This window comes from Setaria italica, chromosome III, assembly GCF_000263155.2.
Source record: "Setaria italica strain Yugu1 chromosome III, Setaria_italica_v2.0, whole genome shotgun sequence".
Taxonomy (NCBI): Eukaryota; Viridiplantae; Streptophyta; class Magnoliopsida; order Poales; family Poaceae; genus Setaria; species Setaria italica.
This window is the reverse complement of record NC_028452.1, coordinates 50,311,890-50,334,376: the sequence shown is the minus strand read 5'-3', so window position 1 is coordinate 50,334,376 and position 22,487 is coordinate 50,311,890. Positions and strand designations below refer to the sequence as shown.

The 22,487-nt window shown below is 45.6% G+C and overlaps 4 protein-coding genes across 9 annotated transcripts; 2 read left to right on the top strand and 2 right to left on the bottom strand.

The window, feature by feature from the left end:
* Positions 1–454: 454 nt before the first annotated feature.
* LOC101784160 (BEL1-like homeodomain protein 7) lies at positions 455–5,688 on the top strand. Of its 3 annotated transcripts, none has more exons than XM_004963264.4 (6): positions 455–681; positions 2,046–2,122; positions 2,713–3,692; positions 3,893–4,269; positions 4,362–4,422; positions 4,707–5,688. In XM_004963264.4, the coding sequence occupies exons 3-6, from the start codon at positions 2,835–2,837 to the stop codon at positions 5,352–5,354; spliced, it is 1,944 nt and encodes a 647-aa protein (XP_004963321.1). In that variant the 5' UTR covers positions 455–681; positions 2,046–2,122; positions 2,713–2,834; the 3' UTR covers positions 5,355–5,688. The 3 variants fall into 3 exon arrangements, with proteins under 3 accessions (XP_004963321.1, XP_004963319.1, XP_004963320.1); XM_004963262.4 differs by lacking the exon at positions 455–681 and adding an exon at positions 811–1,163; XM_004963263.4 differs by lacking the exon at positions 455–681 and adding an exon at positions 1,240–1,258.
* A 147-nt stretch (positions 5,689–5,835) lies between these two features.
* LOC101783493 (ankyrin repeat and KH domain-containing protein 1) lies at positions 5,836–12,565 on the bottom strand. Of its 2 annotated transcripts, XM_004963260.3 has the most exons (12): positions 12,387–12,565; positions 12,218–12,289; positions 11,517–11,690; positions 11,267–11,395; positions 10,118–10,269; positions 9,699–9,785; positions 9,466–9,588; positions 8,766–8,918; positions 7,155–7,256; positions 6,573–6,743; positions 6,407–6,486; positions 5,836–6,233 (listed from the first exon to the last, which is right to left on the bottom strand). In XM_004963260.3, the coding sequence occupies exons 1-12, from the start codon at positions 12,439–12,441 to the stop codon at positions 6,212–6,214; spliced, it is 1,320 nt and encodes a 439-aa protein (XP_004963317.1). In that variant the 5' UTR covers positions 12,442–12,565; the 3' UTR covers positions 5,836–6,211. The 2 variants fall into 2 exon arrangements, with proteins under 2 accessions (XP_004963317.1, XP_004963318.1); XM_004963261.3 differs by lacking the exon at positions 8,766–8,918.
* Positions 12,566–12,900: 335 nt separating this feature from the next.
* On the bottom strand, positions 12,901–15,604 carry LOC101782523 (E3 ubiquitin-protein ligase RNF5). 3 transcript variants are annotated; one of them, XM_022825493.1, is made up of 3 exons: positions 15,391–15,604; positions 14,231–14,426; positions 12,901–13,998 (listed from the first exon to the last, which is right to left on the bottom strand). In XM_022825493.1, the coding sequence occupies exons 2-3, from the start codon at positions 14,274–14,276 to the stop codon at positions 13,277–13,279; spliced, it is 768 nt and encodes a 255-aa protein (XP_022681228.1). In that variant the 5' UTR covers positions 14,277–14,426; positions 15,391–15,604; the 3' UTR covers positions 12,901–13,276. The 3 variants fall into 3 exon arrangements, with proteins under 3 accessions (XP_022681228.1, XP_022681229.1, XP_004963315.1); XM_022825494.1 differs by having other exon boundaries at positions 14,235–14,426; XM_004963258.4 differs by lacking the exon at positions 14,231–14,426.
* A 4,896-nt stretch (positions 15,605–20,500) lies between these two features.
* On the top strand, positions 20,501–22,273 carry LOC101782114 (elongation of fatty acids protein 3-like). The gene has a single exon (XM_004963256.2). The coding sequence runs from the start codon at positions 20,770–20,772 to the stop codon at positions 21,643–21,645; it is 876 nt and encodes a 291-aa protein (XP_004963313.1). The 5' UTR covers positions 20,501–20,769; the 3' UTR covers positions 21,646–22,273.
* The last annotated feature ends 214 nt before the right edge of the window (positions 22,274–22,487 follow it).

Sequence of the window (22,487 nt, the reverse complement as noted above, 5' to 3'; positions counted from 1 at the left end):
GATACTTCTTTTCTTGTGAACACATTTTTATCTACTCCCCTTGCGTATGCAAATTTTGCCTAAACATGTTCATGTTCACTGCAGCTGCTACTGCTACTGCTAGGGTGTTGCTCCGATTCAACATTGCATCAATATTGCGCAACCAGGCAGCTAATAAGCCAGCTCTGCAATTTGGTGCAGAGGAAATGAGGAGGTTTGGTTTGGTTTGGTTGGTGGACCCGTGCCATCGCGTAAGCTCGTGGACCACATGAACCACCCAATGACCCAAGCAAAGGAAAGGAAGAGGAGAGGGATGGGCCCCACCACTAATTGTTTTGGGGTTCTCTCATTGGGGCGTTGATGTCACACGTGATGAATCCCCTTGCCTCCATGCCTTTGTCCTCAAATGGTCTCATGATTCTGCGTATCCTCCCCCATCAGCTAGCTGGCATCAAACCCAACCCCCAAAAGCCAGATGCACTAGCAATGCCATCAACAACAGGTTTTCATCTGAAACAAAGCCTGGATTTTTACCGCATAACACACTTCCAAATCCAGTTCTAACCTAGTTGACAGCACAAGGGAGATGCCTAGACTTTGTCGTAAAGAAACAATTCGGCAAGTAGCCGCCGAAGGCTCCTACTCCTGTGGTGGTTACACCAGCAAATAACTCCAAGCTGCAAACAGTAGGAAGGGGGAGAGGTTAGTTAAAGCCAGTATAATCCTGCTCAGCCCAACAACAACCAATTAATGAATAGGAGGAGGAAAAAAAATTTCTTTTTGAGGCACCATTATTCCGTATTTGGTGCTGTTGTTAGTGGGTGGTGCGAGCTCAGCTTCTTCTCCCTTTTTTATTTGGGAAGGAGCAGAGGAGAGGAGAGGAGGGAGGGAGAGCAGCCTGCCTGCAGAGGAGCTCAGAGCTATAGCAGCAGAGGGAGAGGGAAAGAGAGAAGGGGCTCCTTTTTCTTTCTGGAATTGTTATTTTAATCCTGGGATCTGATTTTGTCCCCATATTGGGAGGATTGATTATCTTTCTCATCCCTCCCCTTCGCTTCTCTCCTCTTCTCCTCCCCTCTCCCCTCAGCCTCAAGAGGATCAGCTTTGCTGCTGTGGAGGCAATCCCTGCCTGCCTTGTTGCCTGCTCCTGCTCTGCTCCCCATGAGAGGAGCACAACCCGCCCTCAGGTCGACTTCCCTCCCATTTTCTTATTGCCTCTCGTACCATCTGCACCTCCTCCTTCCTGCTGCGGCAGCAGCAAAGAATTGCTTGGTCTCTGCATGTATGTCTAGCTCTTCTTTGCTTCGGTTGGCCGATGAAAATTTCTCTGAATTCTGGTGCTCTTGCTGTTTTCGGTTCCCGGGCTGCTCTTGCTTTCTTGGATTACTAGAGTTGGTAGGGTGTGCTGCTGTTTATTCTGTCTGAATTTGGAGAAAAAATCGAGCTCCTTTCGTTGTTTGCCGGTTTTGGTCGGATACGGATGATAAGCTGGTGTTGGGTTTTCTTGTAGAAGCGAAAGCTCCCCAAGAGAAAAGATGTTCCTTTTTGACCTTGAGGTGACATGCGCTCATCAAAGTTCTTCCCTTTCTTGCTCTACTAACTACTACAGATGCTCGTCTTTTATTCGATTCACTACTCATGGTCTCGTTCCTTCGAATTTGTGTTTGTTACCTCCTCTTTTCGAACTGACAACCGACTCATTCTTTGAGTATCTTGGCTAATAATTTGAGCTTGTTTAGCCTTTGGAATTGGATTTGCGACATAATCCTACGAAGTTTCTCTTTCTTCTTTCGATGCCAAGCTCTTAAAGCTCTGTTCCTTTTATCCCTTTTGTGCTGCGTGTTCGAGTTACTGCACCACAAGTGTTCTTTCTGCAAAGGAAATATTACGTGTTTTGATCAGAACTAACTGTTTCTTTTATTCTGTACTACAAGCTGTAACAGCAAAGTTTTTGCCTTGGAGTTTTCTCCTGGTTTCACCTCTTTTATGTCGTAAATATTAGTCTCTACAAAGATTTTTCTATCCTAACTGTGGTCTAGGATGCTAAGCAGTTTTATCTCTTCTTCCAGATTGATCAAAAAAGCTTGTTCGTATTGGTAGTCCACCGGTGAAGCGTCTTTGAGGAATCTCAGTTTGGTTGAACAAGGTATTACTGAAAATTGACTAGTGCTCTCTCAAGACTCTAACAAATTATTCGTGCAATTCTACTTTTCTTAATGGATACTGTGGTTTCCATGGAGACAGGGTTATATCCAGCCGTGTTTTAAAAATATTGTAGTCCAATCATTTGATTTTGGTTTCTTTGTGATGCGCAATTGTTCATCTCGGTATAACAAATGGAATTCACAAGCATATATTCTTGTTTATCATGATAGCGGGCAGTGCACAAAGCCGAGTACTTTCTTGATCCAATCTAAAAGTGGAAGAGGACCACCTGTGCGGCTCTTTGCATTTCAGTTCATATTATCCCACTTCTCTAGCAAAATTTGCATGAGCTTCTATTTGATATCTCACTTGTGACCGGCCTCTAAGTATGTTGTTTTGGTAAACCTTTTGCGTGCAAAGTTTCTGTTGCAGTCATTATTTCTATTTCACGGAACTGCTTTGCTAACATCTTGCTGCTCTACTTCATGAAACTTGGGTGCCTTTTGATACTGCAATAAAGAATAAACCTTTATAAATCTTGAATTATGTTTAGGCTTCTTACCTGACCCACTTCTCTTCATTCAACTGCAGGCGAGCTGTAAGTGAATGGTTTTGGTCTTCTGCTGAAACTTGATTCATCAGTCAATATCCAAGTTGGTTCTGCATACACATATCTCTTGGAGTAATCTTGATCAGTGAGTAGCCAAAACTGTATGATGGCTACTTATTACTCAAGCCCAGGTAGTGAAAGGGACTCACAGAACATGTACTCAAGAGACCCGGGCAATGCATCCTATCCTATGCCATCAGCTCTAGGGAACTTGCTTTATCTGAACAATTCTACTTCCGGACCATACACGGAATTCAGTGGCATTCTGCATCCTCAGCAGAATTGCATGGAGATGCCTGACCCTGGCCATCCTTCAGTGATGTCCCAAGACTCATCTGCAAGGGAGTCCGACATGCTTGGTTCCCACCAGGGGCAGCGCTCTTTTGGTCCAGTCAAAGATATGAAAAATGAGATGTTGATGCATATGATGGATGGATCACAAAGCAGCACAGCTGATCTCATCCATGATGATGCCCACAATGGTGCACAGCTTGATTTTGGTGTTCTGAACAACCACAGCTCATCGAACATTCCCTCAGTGCAAGGCCAAGGTTTATCTCTGAGCCTCAACACACAAATCCTGGCACCTTCCTTACCATACTGGTCTGTCAAACCAGACATGTTGTCGCCGCACTCTTACCATGACAGTCTTCGAGTTGATGACATGCGAATGAAGAGTATGCAGTCTGAGGCGTCACGTGCAATCCGGAACTCCAGGTATCTGAAAGCAGCACAAGAACTGCTTGATGAGGTTGTGAACGTTTGGAAGAATATTAAGCAGAAAGCTCAGAAAGAACAAGTCGAAGCTGGAAAAACAGATGGCAAAGAGACCGAGGGAGGGGCAAAAAGTGAGGGCTCTAATCCGCAGGAGTCTGCTGCCAATGCAGCACCTGAGCTTTCTACTGCTGAGAAGCAAGAGCTTCAGAACAAGATGGCGAAGCTGATGGCTATGTTGGATGAGGTGGGTGACACTGTCTGTCTGCTATCATGCACTTTTCTTCTGAAATAAACTCCAACAATCAGCGTCAATTCATTTTTAGTACACAAAAAGGTCTATATCTAAATGATTAGGTCGAGTTTAAAAAACGTAGCGTTTCATCCTGGCTCATCCTTTAAGATTTTGGACATAGTGTTTATTTAATGCTGGTAAATATATTTTAGGTGGACCGGAAGTACAAGCACTACTACCACCAAATGCAAAGTGTGGTTTCATCTTTTGATGTGGTAGCTGGGCCTGGAGCTGCCAAGCCTTACACTGCAGTTGCCCTCCAGACAATCTCACGACACTTCCGGTGCCTGAAGGATGCTATCAATGATCAGATCAATGTCATCAGGAAGAAGCTTGGTGAGGAGGAAAATTCATCTGGAAAGGAGGGCAAATTAACTCGTCTACGGTACATTGATCAGCAGCTAAGGCAACAACGAGCTTTCCAACAGTATGGCATGATTCCACAAAATGCTTGGAGGCCACAGAGAGGGCTTCCTGAAAACTCTGTAACCATTCTTCGTGCTTGGCTCTTTGAGCATTTCCTTCACCCGTAAGCTGCTTCCCCTGTGGCGCTTTATCCAATATTCCTTCTGTTCTTTTTTTTCCTTGTTCCTCATCATTTGTCATGACATTGTTTTGCAGGTACCCTAAAGACTCTGAAAAAATGATGCTAGCAAGGCAAACAGGCTTGACAAGGAGTCAGGTAATGTTTCTTATTCATCTTTTCCTGATCCATCTCTTATGTTCCGATGGCAGAAATAGTTATGCTGATTGCTGCGCCTCAAACCTGTACTCAAATTCCAGAGGCTGTTCAGCATAATTGTTATTCTGTCCTCTGACGTTCCTGTCATTGAACTGTTGCTACTTCAATGATTTTACTGATGCATGTTCACCAGGAATATATCTCATATTTGTACTAGATTAAGGCCCTATATTTTCATTTATTTAAGAGTTCTATCTGTTGACTATACTTTCATGTCTCTCCAGATTTCAAATTGGTTCATCAATGCCCGTGTCCGTCTTTGGAAACCGATGATTGAGGACATGTACAAAGACGAGATTGGAGATATCGAGCAAGACTCCAACTCTTCCTCTGACAATGCGCCAAGAAGCAAGGGCAAAATGGCATCTTCTGAAGACAAGGAGGACCTGAAAAGCTCTACACCTCGAGTTTGTGAGAGCAGCCAGCTGAGCGAGTCGAGAGCCAGCATAGGGACTATGAACATTGGCGGAGCACCTGTTGGATTCCAGAACGAGCCCAACCCTGACGACAGCTTCATGAACCTGATGCTGAAAGACCAACGATCGAACGAAGCAGATGGTGGCCTCCTCCTACACAACGCCGTCGCACATCATCAAGATGAGAACGCCCGGTTCATGGCCTACCACCTGGCAGAGCTTGGGAGATATGGAAACGGCAACGTATCGCTGACACTGGGCTTGCAGCACTCCAGCAGCAGCCTCTCAGTTCCTAATGCCCAGCAGAGCTTTCCTGGTGTCGGAGACGATGACATCTACAACGCTACCGCTCCTCTCGGTGTGAGCGTCGCGTCTTCAGACTATGAATCAATGAACCAGATGGATCAACGGCAACGGTTCGAGCAATCACCTCTTCTGCATGATTTTGTGGCCTGAATGCCATACCTCTGAACATTTGTAACACCTGGCTTGGCTGGGTGAATAACATATATGCCTAAAAGGAGCATTGGGTCGTAGCCTGTAGTTTCAATTCGACACAGATTGGAGGTATAGCAGGAAATGTAATATAGTGTAGGTGGTGGGGGTGATAGGGTAAAAAAGGATCTTGTAAAGATGAAACACACTATACTATACGTGTAAAAGCTTGTGATTTAAGCAGCATATTGTAAAGTAATGGTTACTTAGGGTCCAGGAATTGGTATATGATTACCTGCTGCTGCTGCTGTTATTCTTTGTTTTACTCATTATTATCAAGCACTATATTAGAATATTTGGATGGGAGTTTGCCATGTAGACTAGTACTCAATTTGAAAACGTTTCTGTGAATTTGTCTCAGCTGAAGGAGGCACAGTGCAATGTTTGAAAATTCCCGCAAGGCTACGGTTTGTCACACTTCCTGCTGGTAGTTTGCTCCAACTAAGCAACATTACTGGGATTGAATGCTGGACATGCGTTTCAATTGTCAAAGCATTTGTGACATTGATCTTCAGTTAACGGCTTCATCAAACACACTTGCAATGGCATGCTACCGTACACAAACAGGACATGAGAATGCTGTATCTGAGGCGACTCCAAGATATTAGTGACCTATGCTGGTATAAACTCTCGCTACCCTCCCTGAATTGAGCATTACAAAAAAAAAAGGGTGTCCTTGTTTCAAGTCTAGCGACCCAGCTAGACGTAAACAAGAGAGGGAACCATCCAAAAGAGCATTTGTGTCCATATCCATGATCCATCTACGAGAACAAAATTGAAGAGCTTCCAGTTTTGCATCAGCTTCTTGCAAGCAGTAACTACTTCAGCTCCATCGCCTCCCTGCAACAACCACCAGTTGATCAGAACATGAAGCAAAGGGAATGATGGCTAAACTCAGCTGAGGTGTTTTTGATTTAAAACATAGTAGAGCATCAGCTGCTAGTTACATACTATCCGACACATTCGTATCATTGAATGAAAGTAAAGAGGAAAACATGGATCAGATCTCCTACCAAAGCAATGTCTCCATCTCTTCACTTTCAGGGTCCAATTCCAAGCCACGGGACAGCGCATCGTAAGCACTGTCATAATCCTGAGGAAGGCGAGTGCATAGTCAACTCAAACAGCAGACATAAAGAACAATGAGATTTGTCAGACTCTACTATTTTGTTGTTGCACCTTCATAAACATCAGAGCAGCTCCTTTGCGATAGTAGGCCTTTGCCCACTTCGGGCGCAGGTTTTTGCATTCAATCGCATCATACAAAGCCTTCATTCCATCACCCAGGCGAAGCCAGCAAATGCTCCTGTTTGAGAACAATGTAGCGTCGAACTGATCAACCTTCAATGCCTGCAGTGAATCAAACAGTTTCAAATTTTCCTTAGTTGCCACATACCAGAAATACCAGTTAATTTAGACCAACAAATTGCCATTTGCTCCTTGGGTAAGATGGCCAAAATTGCAATGCTGGGTAAAAGAGCAACTCAATAGAATTCCTCCCAATGAAATGGGAGCAGGTTTCTTGTATTGCAACAATGATTTTAAACTTTGTAAAGAGTAACATGGGTAGTATAAAGAGGTAACTGGGGAAATTGTAAAATGATAGAACGTTCATGCATCACTGAAGTCAACTAATAGTAAGATCACATAAATGAAGGGAAAGGGAATCAAGATGAACAGAGACCATACATGGAGTCTATGAGACAAAGACAGACCTGCAATCAATGGACCTCCAAATGAAAATGATGTCTAAGAATATACCTGTGTGTAGAACTCTAATGCCTTTAAATAATCCTCATTCCTAAAAGCATCAGTTCCTTGTCTTTTCAGCTCAGACTTTTTCTTTTTGACAAACTCATCATCCTAATCAACCCACAATAAATTGAGTCAGAAATAGGTCCAAGCATCCAATGCATGTAGAAAACTAGTGGTGTAACAAGTCATTAAGACCTCCTCCAACAATGCCACCACAGCTACCTCATAGGAGTTCAACTTATCATGTTGCATACATGGAAGAGATAGAAGGCAAGGAGAGAGAGTGTACTATCTCTTCTTCAAGAGATAGCTCATAGAAAGAAAGTGGACCCCAAACTTTATGGATGTGAGAGAGGATGTATGACCCAAGATGCTTTGAGCAATGTGCTATGAGACAAACCACTGGAGAAGTTATCTCCTAGCTATCATTTTTATGAGATGGACAAGCTTAGAGCTAGTGTGCTAGCTCAATTGTTGGAGGTGGCCTAAGGTGAAGTTAGGGTATGTTTGGTTTTGGGACCATGTGGGTTGGGTTGGAGCTAACCCACTTTTTTAGGTTGGAGCCGACTCATCTCTTGTTTGGATGAGAGGGGTGAAGAGGGATGGGTTGGACCCAGTCCCGTGTTTGGTTGAGAAGGTTGAGAGGGTTAGGATGGATGTCCTTCTAACACCGTTAGTTGTGGGCCCCACCTGTCAGCTGCGGGGCCCACCTGTCATCCCCTCTCTCTCTCTTTCCTCCTTCCCCTCTTCTACCTCGCACCCCCTCTCTCCTAGCTCCTCCCGCTCGCCGGCTCCTCCCCGCCTCGTCTCCTCCCGACCCAACTCCTCCCGGCCCGACGGTGCTCCTCCCTGGCCGGCGGCGCACCTCCACGGCCCGATCCTCCCCGGCCCGACGCCGCTCCTCCCCGCCCGCCTGATGACCCCGCCTCGCCCAGCCCCTCTCCACCCCGGCCACCACCTCCTGCCGCGCTAGCTGCCACCGTGCTAGCCGCCGCCGTCACGCTAGCCGCCACCGCCGCCGCACCATCTTCCGTTGCGCCCGTGTCCGCTACGCCCGCACCCACACGGCTCCGCCGTCCTCGCGCGCACGAACAAGAAGACGGAGCGGACGCCGTTCAAGTGGGTCGGAGGGATCCCACCGATTTAGAGGGATGAGTTGAACCCGGATATTGGGGGAATATTCCCTATCTGGGACGAACCCAACCCACCTCTACTCCAACCAAACATGGGTCGAAGTGGGTTAGCCGACCCACTTCGACCCCAGAACCAAACACTACCTTACGGAATATGAGAAACATGTTTTATGAATGCATTGCCTTAAGTCCTTAACAATAAGGAATCACCATTTGAACTAAATGATCTATACAAGAAAGCATCATTCAATCAAATAGCCATCCAGGAAAGGAGTTTAGGGAGCAATGCAGATGCATCACGCAGCAAACAAACATGCATAACGCAATCGATGTTCAATGGAAAAAAACACTAATTTCTCGAGTTCTTGCACTATATGTTATCACCAACATTGAACAGGGAGTGATTTTGGACAAGAAGTGCTGAAGATGCATGATATTTATTATTTTTACTGAAAAGGTGCATGATATTGTTAAAAAGGCATACCTGGAGTTGCATGACTTCCAGGTACACATGACTAATTATTCCATTAACACTCCAATCTGCCACTGTTGGAATTTTGGAAGTGACAGGAAATAGAAGCTCAACGTCTTCCCATGTACCATATTCAGCGGCCAACTCTATTGGCAGTCTGCCAAACTGTTGAGCAAACAAACAAATTGAGGGAAGCAAAAATTAAAAGAGAAAAAAAACAAAGCGGCCCTTCCCAATTAAATGCTACCATGTTTAGAAGAATTATGCTCCCTGTACAACCAATACCAAACCATGAACAGCATCAAATTAATTGCCTGACCAAGTACCTACTACTACTAGTCCAGAACACAAGCACTTCTAAATTCATCCCATACACCAATGCACAAATTTGTTAATTCACTACAATCAGAACAGAATAAGTAAGCCTACTGTGTCACAACTATCTATATATACTTCACATATCATAACAGAAGACATGCCAAAATAATTATGCAGAAAAAAGGTAAGTGAGCAGTCAAGCCACAGCCTATTATTTACTTTTAACATATAGACTTTTACCACAATAAGAGAAATTTCCAGACACTGCATGGCATCATAGTTGTGTATTACATCATCCAAGTGTTGTGTATGTGTATCAGACAGTGCTATTGGAGATATAAAGCCAAGCATATCGCTAGAGTGATGCACTGATGCGACAAAATCGAGTTCTTACTGAGTCAGGAACATTTGGATCTGCACCAGCTTCCAACAAGCACTTGATAGCTTCAGTTAAACCTTTCTTTGCAGCTTTTGCCAAAGGATTATAAGATCCAAAACCATTCACATCAGCTCCAGCCTGCCAAATGTAATTAAAGAAGACAAACCAATCATACGCTTTCCCCACAATATGATGACTACCACAGACAGAATAATCCTGTTGCAGTCGATATACAGATAGCAACTTACCTGAACCAATAGCTTCAAACAAGGCACAGAAGAGTGTCTTAATGCGAAGCTTATAGGTGTAACTTGATCACCCATACGCACGTTCGGCTGAAAGAACCAAAAGAAAATTGAATTAATGCCAAAATAATGACAGACGCTAGAGAATGAGAGAGGAGGGGGGGGGGGGGTGTTAAGGGCAAAAGGGAAGGATGTAGGTTATATGTTCCTCATGTGCTCTCATTTGTTTATTCTACCTCAGAACTGCTTATGCCTTGGTGTCCAGTTACCCATATCTGGGATGGCTCACACATCAAAAGCTCTGAGAAAATGAGAATACAGAAAATGGAAGAGAGTAGCGAACCATGCAGCTTTCAGGACAAAATAGAACAGAACTGAATTTGAGAGCTGTCAGAATAAAAGTAGTGTAGTTAGCATATTACATCTGCATTTTGCTCCAATAAAATCTCCAGAATACTAGCATATCCTCCACAAGTAGCAAGGAACAGTGGCGTGAAGGAAGTTAACGGGGAAGTTGATTCCACATCAGCACGAACTCCTCTAGAAAGCAGAAATTTGAATATTTCAGGCCGCCCTGGCAAAACGTATGAAAAACAGATGGTCATAGTGATGTATAATAAATAAACGGTTCCTAGGCAACAGAGTTTTAATAGTTAGAGCAAAGATTTTTTAGTTCACAGTTCCTGAAGGAAATACATGGGAATTTATGGTTATCCTAGTAGCTTAACAAATCATCCACAGAAAGGGAACTTTTTTCGAAGCAAAGATAAAGCTAGCTTCAGTGGCTAGAACAAAACACATGAAAAAAAATTATCTTGATGGAAGATACATAAATTAATTGAATAAATACAATGCTACGATCGAAGATACCTAGATGATGAACAGGGAATTTTACATAATTGAGGGCACAAAATGTGAACTGCTATGACAAACATGAAGAGCAGTTCCTGAAGACAAATTAACATGCACATGTTGATTGATATCAACAGCTCATAAAGTGGGGCTTGTTTTTTTTTTTCGTGAATAAGTGGGGCTTGTTTTAACTTATAGCAGGAAAAGTACAGGACTAAGACAAGTTGTGGAGCCAGGAATAGGCTAGGCCCCGGGCTGATCCAATATTAATACGAGATCAAGTCTTTTACACCTTTCATATCTGTATAATTTGTCATGGATCTCCATTGTTTCTCTTGCCTTGGACCAGGGCTGCAGCCATGGCCCTGGATCCTCCACTGATCGACTAGAACCATAAGGTAGAAGCATTTTTCTCATATAGGCAAGCATAGTCCTTGGACAAATAATCGTACAATAACAGCACCATTTACATCTAAGGTAAAGTCGCTCTATCATATACAAATTATGATGCTGGAAGGTATTAACAACATAAAAAAAAAGGAAACAAGACGATGGTAACAACTAGAGAATTTCCATCAAAAGCAAATTGCAGCACTTAGGAAAGGACAAACGTTTCCCACAGTTAAGGACTGAGCAGGAAGAAACAGGTGGCAAATGAACAATAATCATGTCCAAATCCTACGAACACATCAGCGGTCAAGCATTGTTTATTTTCATACCTCCCTCTGCAGCTGCATGGAGAAGAGTAATTCCCTTAGGCTGTTGATGCAGATTAGCACCATGATCAGCAAGAAACCTCAAGGCAGGAAGTTTCCCGTATAACACGGCATGCATTGCTGGCGTCAAATCTAGGAAAAAGAGCACACATCCCATACGGTTTAAGTCGAACGAAATCAGAGAATGTGGTCACCTCAAAGAGTAAAATTTGCAGGAAGTGAATAGAAACATGTGCATTATATGGCAGCTCACCTCCCATAGTGTCAGGCTTGTTGACGTCCATGTTGAGGTCCTCGACCAGATACTGAAGGGTAGGCATGTTGCCGCTGTCACAGACGGCGTGGAGGGCGTACGTGCCGAGGAAGTTGGCATGGGCCAGGGTCTCCTGAAGCCCTTTCCCCTCGACGTCCATGCTCTTTGCAATCTCTTCAGTTATCAAAAGAATGAAGAAAACAGACAGAAAAGGAGGGATATTTTAGGAATGGGTCATGGTAGGAGCATATAAAGCAGGAAACACTAGCATTTTGTTTACAAAATCCCGTTTTTATTCAAATGATGAGATGAACGAGACCGAGTTGAGCATCCACAGCTTTAGGTAGCAAAATCAAGCAGCTTTTGTAGCAGGACAAGTCGATTTGCAAGCATATATGAGCAAAAGAAAGACATCTGTACACAGTTAACAATTTTTTCATTTCATTCGGTAGAGATCTACTGAGCTAGGTGCTTCAAATTAAGTCCCAGTACATGCATCGATCAGTGTAATGATTAAATAAACCCTATAATGCAGTAACACAGAGATGGAATCCAAACATATTTCCCTACTACTGTAGATACCGAGAGAGAGAGAGAGAGATCCAGAGCACGCAAAAGGCAAAATCCTTTTTTTGGGGAATAAAAAAGGCAAAAATCTTGAGCCGTGGTGGAGGGAGGAATTAAGGGGTTTACGCACGTACCCTTGAGGCGGCGGATGTCGCCGTAGTAGGCGGCGACGATGAGGGTAGCCGCCGGAGGCCACTGGTCCTGGTCTGCTCACAAACAGAATCGCACATGCAGCAGCAGTGACATGGAGGGTTAGCGGGGGGATTATTTGGAAGCAAAATCGGAGGACCCAACCAAACCAACCTTTGCCGAGGACGAGCTTGAAGGCGTCGGGCAGCGACACATGCCGGCGCGGCATGCTTGATGCTCCGCCTCTCCTCCCCTCTCCTCTCCGGTGGGTTCGGCTAGGGTTTCTTCCGCTTCGCGGAGCCGCGGCGGCCTCGAATCGATCGGAGAAGTGGGAGGAGTAGAGTGGGTGGGATCGGGGGAGTGGGGATGGTAAAGAAGCGGGAGGGGAGAGCAGGAACGCAATGGGAGGTCGACACGTGCTCCCTCCAGTACACTGACACCCGCTTGCTTTTCAGTTCCTACTACTGCGCTTTGCGGTTCCCTTGCCCGTTTGAATCCCCATCCCATCCCGTTCCGTTCCGTTCCATTTTGGAGGCCCAAGACCAGCCCAACCGTACGGTGAGGGCCCATTAACCAAACTCCCTCCTCCTAGTAGCAGCAGAAATTTGCTCCAACTCAACTGAAGCTTTTGGCCGCATTCAGTTTCAAATTGCATTTAGACAGGATAAGTTTGATTCCTTCTTCAAAGTTCAAACCAAACAAGTCATGACCATTTGCCTAATGCTCAACTTACAGATATCCAAAGTACAAGGGGTATACACGCAGGGTAAAATGTCCTTGCTACATTCCATTCAAACAAACAGAGTTACAGAGGTTCCAAATTATTCATTGTATAATCAAAACCGCAGTATACCTGTAGGTGCTCCACAGGACCACATCCAAACAGTATGTACACGAATTTCTCTATCAACACTTCCATGCAAACGCACCACTCAATTCAGATTTAGTCGTGTATGGAGGCAAAGCTAGGTAAATGCACACAACAACATCAGAATCGGCAATTGTCTGTATCTCCCACTTATTACCAGCAAGGCTGACCAGCAATATGACACCAACAAGCAAGCCTAGAACGTGATGAGGCTTGCGATCACGAGAAATCCAACCAGGATGAGAAGCGCCTTCAGGTACACATCCGCCTGCTGCTGCTGCCCATGCGGCCCGTGCCGGGGAGCTGCGGCATGAGCATGTCCAGCGTGCCCACCGTGGAACGCATGCCCGTGGCCGTGGCCATACCCATAAGGGAACCCAGCCGGCTGACCATAGGCTGTTGCATCAGGGAACCCATGCACCTGGAAGCTGAGCAGCGGGAACAGACCCCCGAACGCGGCTGAGAATGTGTAGTTCCCCCACCGCGCATTGGCCAGCGGGATGCCTCCGCCCATGAACCACGGGTTTGGGTTGGCGTTGGGGAAGTGGTTGTTAGGATCAGCCTGCGGAGCTGTTGCAGGCCTCTGCCCAGCTGGCCGGTTGGGAATGTCAGCCCCTGGGACGTTCTTTGACCTTGGGTCAACACGGTCCTTGCCACGGCCATACAGGGGAACGAGCTTATCCTCCTCGACGACAGCCTTGCACACTGGGCACTCTGGCGAGTGCGAGTGGATGCGCAGCCACTTGTAGAGGCATGGCCAGCAGAAGAGGTGGCCACAGAGCGTTACGATCGGCTCCTGTGGCAGCTCGAAGCATATGTTGCACTCGAAGCTACCCCCAGCATCAGCGCCACTGCTGCTGCCGCTTGTCGATTCCCCAACATTTGCCGCCATATTGGGTGTTCTCGGAATGATATTAGCTGAAAGAGATGAAAATTGCCACAATTGTCAGCAACACGAAGTATATGCATCGAAACAAGAATCTGACTGTAATTTTCAATAAATACTGCCAGGTTGATGTATGCTATTCGCAGCGACAGCCAATTTTCAACATATTCGTTCTCTGTACATGCCACCCTATATATCTATAAAATTTGTTAGTTCTGAATTGGGATTTAACATCTACAATATTTTGTTTCTCAGGAACGCTACCTACAAGCAGTTGCCACCGTTGGTTAACCACGATGAAGATAGGCATAACTCATTGGATTCGACTCCTGTATTCTGTCTTCTCAAGATAACACCACCAGACTGAACAAATGATAGAGGCAGCCTGCTCCACGACAGTACCATCAACGATAGCTATTTCGAGAAATAAGGCACCCAGTCAAAGCAATCGGAATGTTTACTGCAAAAGAATTGTTTTGGCATCCATCATGTCAGTATGTACTAGTACTGGAGGGCCAGGAGCTCCATGGCTCTTAGTATATTTCCATCGAGTAATAGCATTCCCCAGAGTGCATTATCAGAGGTAGAAAGGAAGATGTACATTTCCATGTTTCTAGTAGTTTTTGGTTCATATATACAGGTGGCCGGATGAGTGTGAAGAACTGAGCAAGTTTCAGGCCCTTTTGTTTTCAGAGTTCCCTGTCACTACTCACTACTCTACCTTCATTTCATTACAGGTGGAAACTAGAGAGCGTGACAATGCCCAAAACGAGTAAAAAAAGGTTCATAGGGATAGCATAGTAATCCACCACTGGTTAATAGGGAACTAGGAAGTCATTAGTTCTGTGACCCTGAAAACGGGAGGGGAGCTTTCGGTCACCCACCACCGAAGTCCAAAGGCTGCAATCAGTTGCAATTAGCTACTCTATCAGCGCTTCCTATATATAGGATAATGAACCAAAAAATGTTGCCGCGCTTGTTTTAAGGAGTGGAGGAAGCAAACAGGAAGTAGTCGCTACTAGTACACTGGAAATGGGGAAATCCCCAGCTGACTGCTCCGGTGAATCGAGAGCCATAGAGATCTGAAGCTGGCAGTACCTTGCCTAGAAGGCTAAATCAGAGGAAGCAGGAGGAATCGGACGGATTCGGGGCATATATAACTACTGAAGACAAATGCTGCCGGGAGAGCCAGGCTATGCGAGTGTCAGGGAAAGGCGATCTGAGTTGAAAGGGAGCAAAACCCGCGCACCGCGTGTAACTAGAATCAAACAAATCCATGGGGGCAGGCAAGGCAAATCCCAGTACGCTACGCTAGCTAACGGGGGCAAAGCGGATCGCCGAGCGAACAGCGCCGGGTAGGAGATCAGATCAGATGAGTGGGATTGCAATGGAATGGAACTGGTAGTAAGACAGATAAGAGTTACCTCGTCGTGGTGAAATCGAATCGGGCGGAGAGGAAAATCTGATCCGATCCTAAAAGTGGCTAGGAATCAAATCTAGCTTGGCGCGAGCGGTGGGAGGGAGAGGAGGCGCGGTGGAGGGGAAGGGGACGGGACGGGTGGAGGAGGCGAGAAGCTTCGAGGCAGGCAGGCGGAGGCAGCTGCAGCAGCAGAGCCGCGCGGCCGACGGGGACGGGACAGGAACACGCCGCCATTAATTAACTACCACTCACTAGTCTACTACGTTGGGCGGGCGGGCCCTCTTTCTTGGTGGGCTGGATGGGCTTCTCCCTAAAAGTTATTAGTTGCGGTGGGTTGGGCGGGCTCATCACTCTCGAAATGGGCCTGAAATAAATGGGCCACCAGAGAGATTGGTGACGACGACGCATGCACTTGCACGACCAACGAATCATTCATTCACATAACTAAAGGGGCGTTTGGTTCATTTTGCTTATTTTTAGCACGTGTCACATCGAATGTTTAGATACTAATTAGAAGTATTAAACGTAGACTATTTACAAAACCCATTACATAAGTGGAGGCTAAACGGCGAGACGAATCTATTAAGTCTAATTAATCCATCATTAGCAAATGTTTACTGTAGCAACACATTGTCAAATCATGGACTAATTAGGCTTAATAGATTCGTCTCGCCATTTAGCCTCCACTTATGTAATGGATTTTGTAAATAGTCTACATTTAATACTTATAATTAGTATCTAAACATTCGATGTGACGGGTGCTAAAAATAAGCAACCCGAACCAAACCAGGCCTAAAACGCGCCGCACGAGTCGAGTCTACGCGTTGTTAGTTTTTATTTTTATATAATTTCTTGAACAAGTAGGAGCAGCTAGCCAAGGCGAAGTGCCGGCCGGGTAGCTTCGCTTGACGACGGCAAGTGCCTCCGCACGCGTGGCACTACTAGTATACTACCATAACAGCTCTCTCTCTCTCAAAGAATCGCGTGGAACACATGCCCAAATTAACACACTGAAAACATCACTCAGCAGTCAGCATCTGTCGCTGTCCTTGTCACTTAGCAATACTCCCTCCATTTTTATTTGTCAAAATTCAAACTTTACGATCTTTAACAATAATTTAACTATTAATCTTTTATTTTATAATGTAAATTTTATATGGTTGGGATTCGTAATAAATATATTCTAAAATAATCTTAAGTACAAACAATACACAATATAAGAGTAGTAATTGCTAGTCCATCCATCTCATCCATCACCACTGGTTGTATTGTATTACAATTGTCGCACTGTGTCAACCTGTCAACACCATCTTTGCGCGCAGTTACGACCTGCAGCTCCGATCGATCAATGGCAACCTGAATAGTAGGAGTACTTGGTAACTAACGGATGGTGCACGTTTAGGGCCTGTTTGGATACAGGCTCATAAAGCACCTATCACATCGGATGTTTGGATACTAATTAGAAGTATTAAATATAGTCTAATTACAAAACTAATTACACAGATGGAGTCTAATTCACGAGACGAATCTATTAAGCCTAATTAGTCCATGATTTGACAATGTGGTGCTACAGTAACCGTTTGCTAATGATGGATTAATTAGGCTTAATAGATTCGTCTCGCGAATTAGTATAGGGGTTATGCAGTTAGTTTTATAATTAGTTCATGTTTAATCCTCCTAATTAGCGTTCGAACATCCGATGTGACCCCTTCTAAAGTTTAGTACCCCGCATCCAAACACCCCCTTAGTCAGTCAGCTGTGGCTCACGCACCAGCCAGTTGGTAGGTCTGGTCATCACACCATCTTCATCGATCGAGTCGCCTGGGGTGTACTGCTGCTACCTGTTCGTAGTCCTCCTCTTCCTTCCTTGTCTCACACGTTGTCCACGACCCTGACCTCATCGCCTCTGTTTTCCTTTTCCTTTTAGGCCTTGTTTAGTTGCCCAAATTTGAGGTACTAAAATTACTATAGCAACACTGTAGCGTTCGTTTGTATTTGTGAATTATTGTCCAAATATTGACTAATTAGGCTTAAAAGATTCGTCTCGCAAAGTACAACAAAACTGTGCAATTAGTTTTTAATTTCGTCTACATTTAGTACTCCATGCATGTACCGCAAGTTTGATGTGATGAGGAATCTTCTTGCTAAAGTTAGAATTTGAGGGTGAACTAAACAAGTCCTTATATTTTTTCGGTCTCATGTTACCCCCCTCTCTCTCCCCCCTTCTGAAAGGAACCTGTCTGAGACTAGAAGATTGACTCTAACCGATCTCCTGTTGGAAAGGAAAATGATACGATGGGTCGTCGTCGCGTGCTTTTCACCCGCGCGCGTCCTTTTGTTTTTGCTTTTTTCTGGTGCCGGGTGTTCCCTTTGCACGGAATATATACTCTATTACGTGACGTAGTTTTTCTGTCCTAAATTATATGTCGTTTTGCTTTTTTAGATTTATAGAATTTGCTATGCACTTAGATATATCACATGACTAGATACATCTTAATATCTACGCATTTAAAAAATTAAAATAACTTATAATTTAGAACTAAAACAACTTATAATTTGAAACGGAGGGAATATGTGATACGAAAGATGCCGCAGCAGCTCCAGCTAGCACGGTCTGAAACAAAAGAAAATTCCTCAATCCATCTTAAGACGCCTTTTTGTGTCTGCTGATAGTTCAACTAATTAGCCATGTCTATCTTTTTTTCCAAAGGAACGAACCTATAGACTACAGTACGTACAGCAGGTAGTGGAGTCTCTCCTCCTGTTGGACAGCAATATAATTAATGTGCTTTTTATTTCTACCCTCTCTTCTTCATATATTCCGCCCTGTCTGACTAGCTACTTTTATCTGCGTTAAACATCTTGAGATTTTTGTCTCTTGAGATCGATGTTGTGCCACGTACAGACATCATGTATTACCATGCATGTGTAAATATAAATTCCATTCCATGCTTGATTTATCCTAATGTAATACTAGTTTATTTACATTATTTTTATTTAAACGATCCAGGTGCTTCTACCTGCCGATTATATTAAAAGGAAGATGATATTCAGGAACCAACCTAACAATATTCCAATATGCTTCTCCATCCACTCGATCCTAGAAAGGGTCATCAAAAGCGAAAGGTTGGTAGAGCAGCAACATCGTCCGATGCTCTTTTAATTATTCACTACATGGATTTCATGCATGAAAACTGAAACCCAACCCAGAAGCTTAGCTGGGGCATCGCAATCTTTCTTCACTTCATTATGCTGCCCAATGCAATTGAAATATGCTGACAGCCTTAGAGTGGCAAAGAATGAAGCAACCAACCAAGATTCTAGAAAGGGAATGAAGCCCGCAAATAAAGAAACTTGCTTTGGTTTCAGACTTTTTCAGTGAACTGAAGCTGCACGCAGCAACCTTTATATATCCAAACAAACAAATTCTGGAACGTAACGGCGATGTTGGTTGGTTGGAAGGGCCGGGCGACCGACCAGTCGACCACAGCCTCGTGCATCCACAACTACACAATAACATTTGCTCCTCTTTTTCTTCACAACCAAATCCAACACTGACTTTGGCATGCAGGCAGTTGGATGGCTCGCACTGCAGATAAAAGGGAAGAAAACAACAAAGAGATGACCAAAGGACACAAGTGATGGTGAGCACTTGGTGGTACCGGAGAGTGGAGAGAGCCTGATGCCCTCCTTCATTTCTGTCCTTTTCTCCTTTTTCTGGAGGTGGATGGATGTACATGTCAAATATCCATACGACAAATACACCTCTATCTCGATTTCATGGGCATTGCATTTCACATCATTTTCATGCATGCTTTGACAAGTTCTATGTCTGTCCGGGTGTGGCGTCAGGCGTCTAGAACAGAAGAATTGTTTTTCATTCCAATGCTGCCTGAGAGTTGCTTGAGCAGAGAGGACAGGCAAACTGATGGATGCGGTGGAGAGTAAACCAGGACACCGGATTGATTAGTTAGAATAAAGACACACGTATCGCCGCTGCAGGCGAATAGATTAGATTAATCAGCACCGAGATTGGCAGTTTGTTTAAACCGAGGACAGGAGATTAGGTAACAAAATAGAAATAGTTGTATGATGCAGGCAACGGTGCCGACCGCCGACCACATCCTCTCACTCTCACCTCACCTGCAAAAGGATTGGATTGGATTCCTTAAACAATATACAAGCACCAGCCTTCGGGGCTTGTTGTTCTCATTTTTTTGCCTCTCAAGATTCAAGTGAATGATGGTCTCTTGACGCCACATGAAATTTCTATTGGCCTTTTTCTCTTCTGTCATCTGGATTCAGCTTTCCTCTAGATTTAGTGGACGGTAGAGGCCAAGTCATTGTTCAAAAAATTAAATAATTACATTTCTATTGCTTTGCTCATTCCATTGTTAAGAAAAAAACTGAAACCTGTACGGTTGTCAGCCTTGTTTAGTTACCCAAAATCCCAACTTTGACACTATGCAAAAAGAAGATTCCCCGTCACATCAAACTTACGGTACATGCATGGAGTATTGAATGTAGACGAAATCAAAAACTAATTGCAAAGTTTGGTTGTACTTTGCGAAACGAATCTTTTGAGCCTAATTAGTCAATATTTGAACAATAATTCACAAATACAAACGAAACGCTACAATATGCTACAGTGCTGGCACAGTGATTTTAGTTGTCCAAAATCGGGCAACTAAACAGGCCCTTATTATTTTCCAACTGATGCCCAGGGTAGGAATTGATCAGTTACACAGCCTTACAGATATCCAAAGGTATTCAATTGCCAATTAGGAGAAGTTGTCTCAAGAGACAAGATTTGAGTGTCCCATTTCGACAGGCAACTTTGGATGGCGACACACAAACTTCTCATGACCCTGTGGCCGGAAACGAAGCAAAAATGTATGAAGGATGCTCCAACGGAGCCGGCATAGCATGCAAACCGTCTTCTCTTGTGTGGCCCTAAAATGATCCTCTAATAATAGGCGAGTTTTTAGCACATTTCATAGCTGGCCTCCTTCCTCTAGAAGAAGACTAGACCTTCATTTCCTTGGTCTAAAGAGGAGAAACAAGATGCTCTAGAGATTAATCATCAGCATTCAGTACTAATAAAAATAAAGTCAAAAACTGAAGATAGAAACCGAATAAAAATATCAGCTTTCTAAATAAAAAAATCAGCTTTCTAAATAAAAAAGAATGGGGCTTGACCGACAGACGGAGGCTGAAGCTGAACAAGGGAGGAAGGAAGGAAGGAAACCAACTAACCTCCTGCAATGGCGGCCGGCTATATATATCCATCCCTCTCCTCCCCAAATCCCTTTCCATCCTCCACACCGGACACGCGCAACCACCGTCATCTCTGATCGGGGGACGCCGGGGGTGCGATCCGCCCATGGCCGCCGCCGCCTACTGGCTCGCCGAGCACCCGGCCATCGTCGGCTTCCGGTGGAGCCCCACCCACCTGTGGTTCTCCACCTGGGCCTTCCTCCTCGGCTTCCTGGCCTCCTACGTCGCGCTCTGCCTCGCCCTCGACGCCTTCCTCGGCGCCGCCCTGCGCCGCCGGAAGCCGCTCCCGCTCGGCCCCGTGCCCGCCGCGCACACGCTCCTCATGGCGGCCGTGTCGGCGGCCATCTTCGCCGGCACCCTGCTCTCCGCCGTCGCGGAGATACGGGACACGCGGTGGTCGTGGCGGGGGCGGAGCCCCACGACGCCGTTCCGATGGCTGCTCTGCTTCCCGCCGGGGACCCGCTCCTCGGGGCGCGTCTTCTTCTGGTCCTACGCCTACTACCTCTCCCGGTACCTCCACGCGGCGCGGGGCGTGTTCGCGGTGCTCCGGCGGCGGCGGGGCGCGTCGGCGCGGGTGTTCGCGCACGCCGCCTCCGTGGCCATGGCGTTCCTGTGGCTGGAGTTCTCGCAGTCGTTCCAGGTGCTCGCCATCCTGGCGTCGACGCTGGCGCACGCCGTCGCGTTCGGGTTCCGGTTCTGGGTGGGCGCGGGGCTCCCCGCCGCGCGCGCCGCCAGGGGCGCCCCCGTCGCGCTCGCCTGCCAGCTGGCGCTGCTCGGATGCAACCTGGCCTGCCACGTGGGCGTGGTGTGGATGCACTTCGGCGCCGTCGGCGGCGGGTGCAGCGGCATCGGCGCCTGGGTCTTCAACACGCTGCTCAACGCCGCCCTGCTCTGGGTCTTCCTGCATTGCTACGGCAAGCGCGGCGTCTGCGACGACGACGGCGGCGCCACCGCCGCACGCGCCAGCAAGAAGGAGCTCTAATCTGATCTCATGGGTGGCGATGCCAGGTCAGGTGATGCGAGGAATCAACCAGCCAATCCTGTAATATTTTTGTAAATAGGCCAGGCGACGATCGGAGGGGGGATAAACACCACCAACAACAAGATAACAAGGGATGAGCAATACATCCTCTTTGCTTGCAGCTTTGCAAACCAGAGGAGGGGGGCATCCCTGCTTAGTTTTCTTTTTTCTTTTTTCTTTTTTTCACTAGTCCGTTCTGTGTTCATGGAAGAAGGGAATGGAAGAGGGGGAAAAAACAATTTTTGCAAACCAAACCGCTCCTGTGTCATTCTTGATCCAAGTTGTGCAGCCTGAGGATTGATAAAGAGTGAAACTTCATGGCTGGGTGGGTAGGTTGCGTCGCGTACCATCTCCGGCGACTATGAGCTGAAGCTGAGATGGTACTGATAAAAAATTCGTTTTCTGAGACGCCCGAAATGGTATTAGTAACAGTACAGGACAAGGGTGTTTCAGCCGATGGGTTGCACAACCGATTGACTGCCTACCGGTAAGTAATGCGATTTTCAGTCCCAAGTTGGTGATGATCAGCCATGGTTCTGAAGTAAAAACCTGCTGTTGATATGGCAATAAAGCTGGGATTGCAGTATCATTTTCAGTTGGTGGCCTTTGAGTACTTGATGTTCATGGTACCTGCATCTATCTTGCTGAATGTGACGGAATGGTGATAACCTTTCATTTCGTGAAGCAAAACAAGGTGCGCGACACATAGTATGAGGAATAAACAAGCACGGTGGCCCTGTTCTCAAGCATGGAAGAAACAAAATCCCAGGGCAAATGGGTACGCTACAGTATTCTGTAGACCA